The sequence below is a fragment of the Tupaia chinensis genome, unplaced genomic scaffold (assembly GCF_000334495.1).
Source record: "Tupaia chinensis unplaced genomic scaffold, TupChi_1.0 Scaffold149501_1, whole genome shotgun sequence".
Classification (NCBI taxonomy): Eukaryota; Metazoa; Chordata; class Mammalia; order Scandentia; family Tupaiidae; genus Tupaia; species Tupaia belangeri.
The window spans coordinates 3348635-3350667 of NW_006209345.1; the positions used below are offsets into that span (position 1 = coordinate 3348635).

General features: G+C 58.4%; 1 protein-coding gene across 1 annotated transcript in view; it reads right to left on the minus strand.

Annotated features, from left to right (window-relative positions):
* Nucleotides 1-1501, minus strand: part of RHOD (ras homolog family member D) — a gene marked incomplete at its 5' end in the record, with an annotated part of 15294 nt that extends 13793 nt beyond the window's left edge. The window contains 1 exon segment of the mRNA XM_006171365.2: nt 1447-1501. Coding sequence (XP_006171427.2) covers nt 1447-1501 — 55 coding nt within the window.
* Nucleotides 1502-2033: the final 532 nt, after the last annotated feature.

Genomic DNA, 2033 nt, shown 5'->3' on the forward strand with positions numbered 1-2033 from the left:
GGGGAGAGTGAAAGAGGGAAGAGACGTGGAAACAGGACTCCCACTCTTCACTGTGGTCCAGAGAGGTACAGTGTGTGGGTTTGGCCCTGGCCCTGTCTGTCCTGGTACCTGTCAGGTTTGCAAGGACAGGGGAGGACCCACAAATGCCCAGAGCACCGAGGACATATAGCCACCACGCGGAGTTGTCTGTCAGCCTCTAACTTCACCTCACTGCCACTGTAGATAGGCTAAGCGAGTTTCCCACCCCCCCACCCCCCAGTTTGTTATAGGGCATGTGTGCTCACCAGAGAGACAGAAAGAGAGGGAAAGTGAGAAAGCACCCCCTAATGGGATGGGCCTTATAGTCCATACCACAGTCCCTTCTCCAGTCTCCTCTAGGGATTTGGGGGACATGCACATACACCCACGGTGATTTTCAAACCACTGGGTCTGAGACTCAAACCACTCAGTCAGCCATGCTAACCTGAGGCTAAAAGAGTTACCAAGGGCGGGAACCAGCAGTTAGCGTAATGGCTATGTCGCTGGACTCCCACGTAGTCAACCACGGTTCGTGTCCCGGACCCGGTGGCTTAAAACTCACGCTGGGCGCGTGTGTGTGCGTGCCCAAGATCCCGAGAGGAGAATGGAGGAGAAGGGATTGCGGCGTGACCATCCCCCCTGGGGGGTGATTTCTCGCTTTCTGTCTCTCTCTGTCTGTCTGGCGAGTGCACACGCCCTACAGTGAAAATCTCTCCAAAAAAAAAAAAAGAGTTACCAAGGGTCATGGGGTTCATTTGAGGAGAGTGGGGTGCCAAGCCAGCTAGCTGACTCCAGAGCTGGTGTGGTCTTCCCCTTACAGGAACAGTCCTGGGGATGTTTGCTGTGGATGTAGGAGCTGGAGTAGGGAGATGACATTTCCCAAGAGTGACATCTGCCAACCCCTGCCCCCTTCCAAGGGGCAGGCTTGGAGTTGAGCACTGGGCCTGTATGAACGCACTCTCTCAGGGACCCTGTGAGGTGGCACTGTCTTTATTACTATTATAGAGTTAAGGAAGCAGACACCAGAGGGTAGGAGACTTGCCCAAGAGCACTGGTTGTAAGTGGCAAAGCTATGATCCCAATCCAAACTGTCAGGCTTGAAGTCACCTGTCTCTTTTAGCCAGGCTGTGCCATTAAATGCTCGCTCAGATCTGCTATGTACCCAGGCTGCCTAATTCAGTCCCTGTGACACCTCTGTCCCGTAGGTGCCATTCTTCCCAGTTTATAGATGATACTCCCAGTGGCAGACGGCCTTAGAGCTCAGACCCCCTGGGAGGCCCCTGGGAGGCCGCCCAGCACACATCCTGGGCACATCCTATGCAGCTGGAGAAAAGGGCTCACACCCAGCGCCTGGCAGCAAGAGGGCAGGGATGCGCGCAAGGCCAAGGGCGCCCGCCCCGGGGTGGGGGTGGAGGCGCGGGCACTCACCTCGGGAAAGGCCCCGTCGGCGAAGACCATCAGCAGCGACGTCTTCCCGCAGCCGCACCTTGACCGAAGGCACGCCTGGTGGCACCTCCTCGCCCTCCGCCTGGGCTGCCACCCTCCCGGGGCGGCCCGGGGCAGCGGGAAAAATGGGAGTCGGGCGGCCCCGCGGGCGGGCGGGCAGCGGGCGAACCCAGGTGAGAGGCCTGAGCCGGGACGGAGGCGGTGCCTCGGCCGGTGAGGCGGTGAGGCGTGGCGGGTGGAACTCGGGGCCCCTTCCCTCCCGTTCCATTCGGAAACACTTGTTGAGCACCTACTGTGTGCGCTTGCTCAGGACACTGCTCAGGAGCCACCCTGGTCAGAAGGGAACACAGTAGCTGGACAGTGACAACGGGATGGGTGTGGACAGGGGAGGAAGAGGCACCTGGCCCTCTGGGAAGGAGAAGATGGTGGGAAAGCCATGTCAGCCTACCAGCTACTGGGGACTAGGGTGGGATCCCTCGTATGGAGGAGCAATGCCTTTGTTGAATGAATGAACGGATGAATGAATGAATGTGCATCATCTCTACCCCACCTCCAGCTCTGGAGACCGA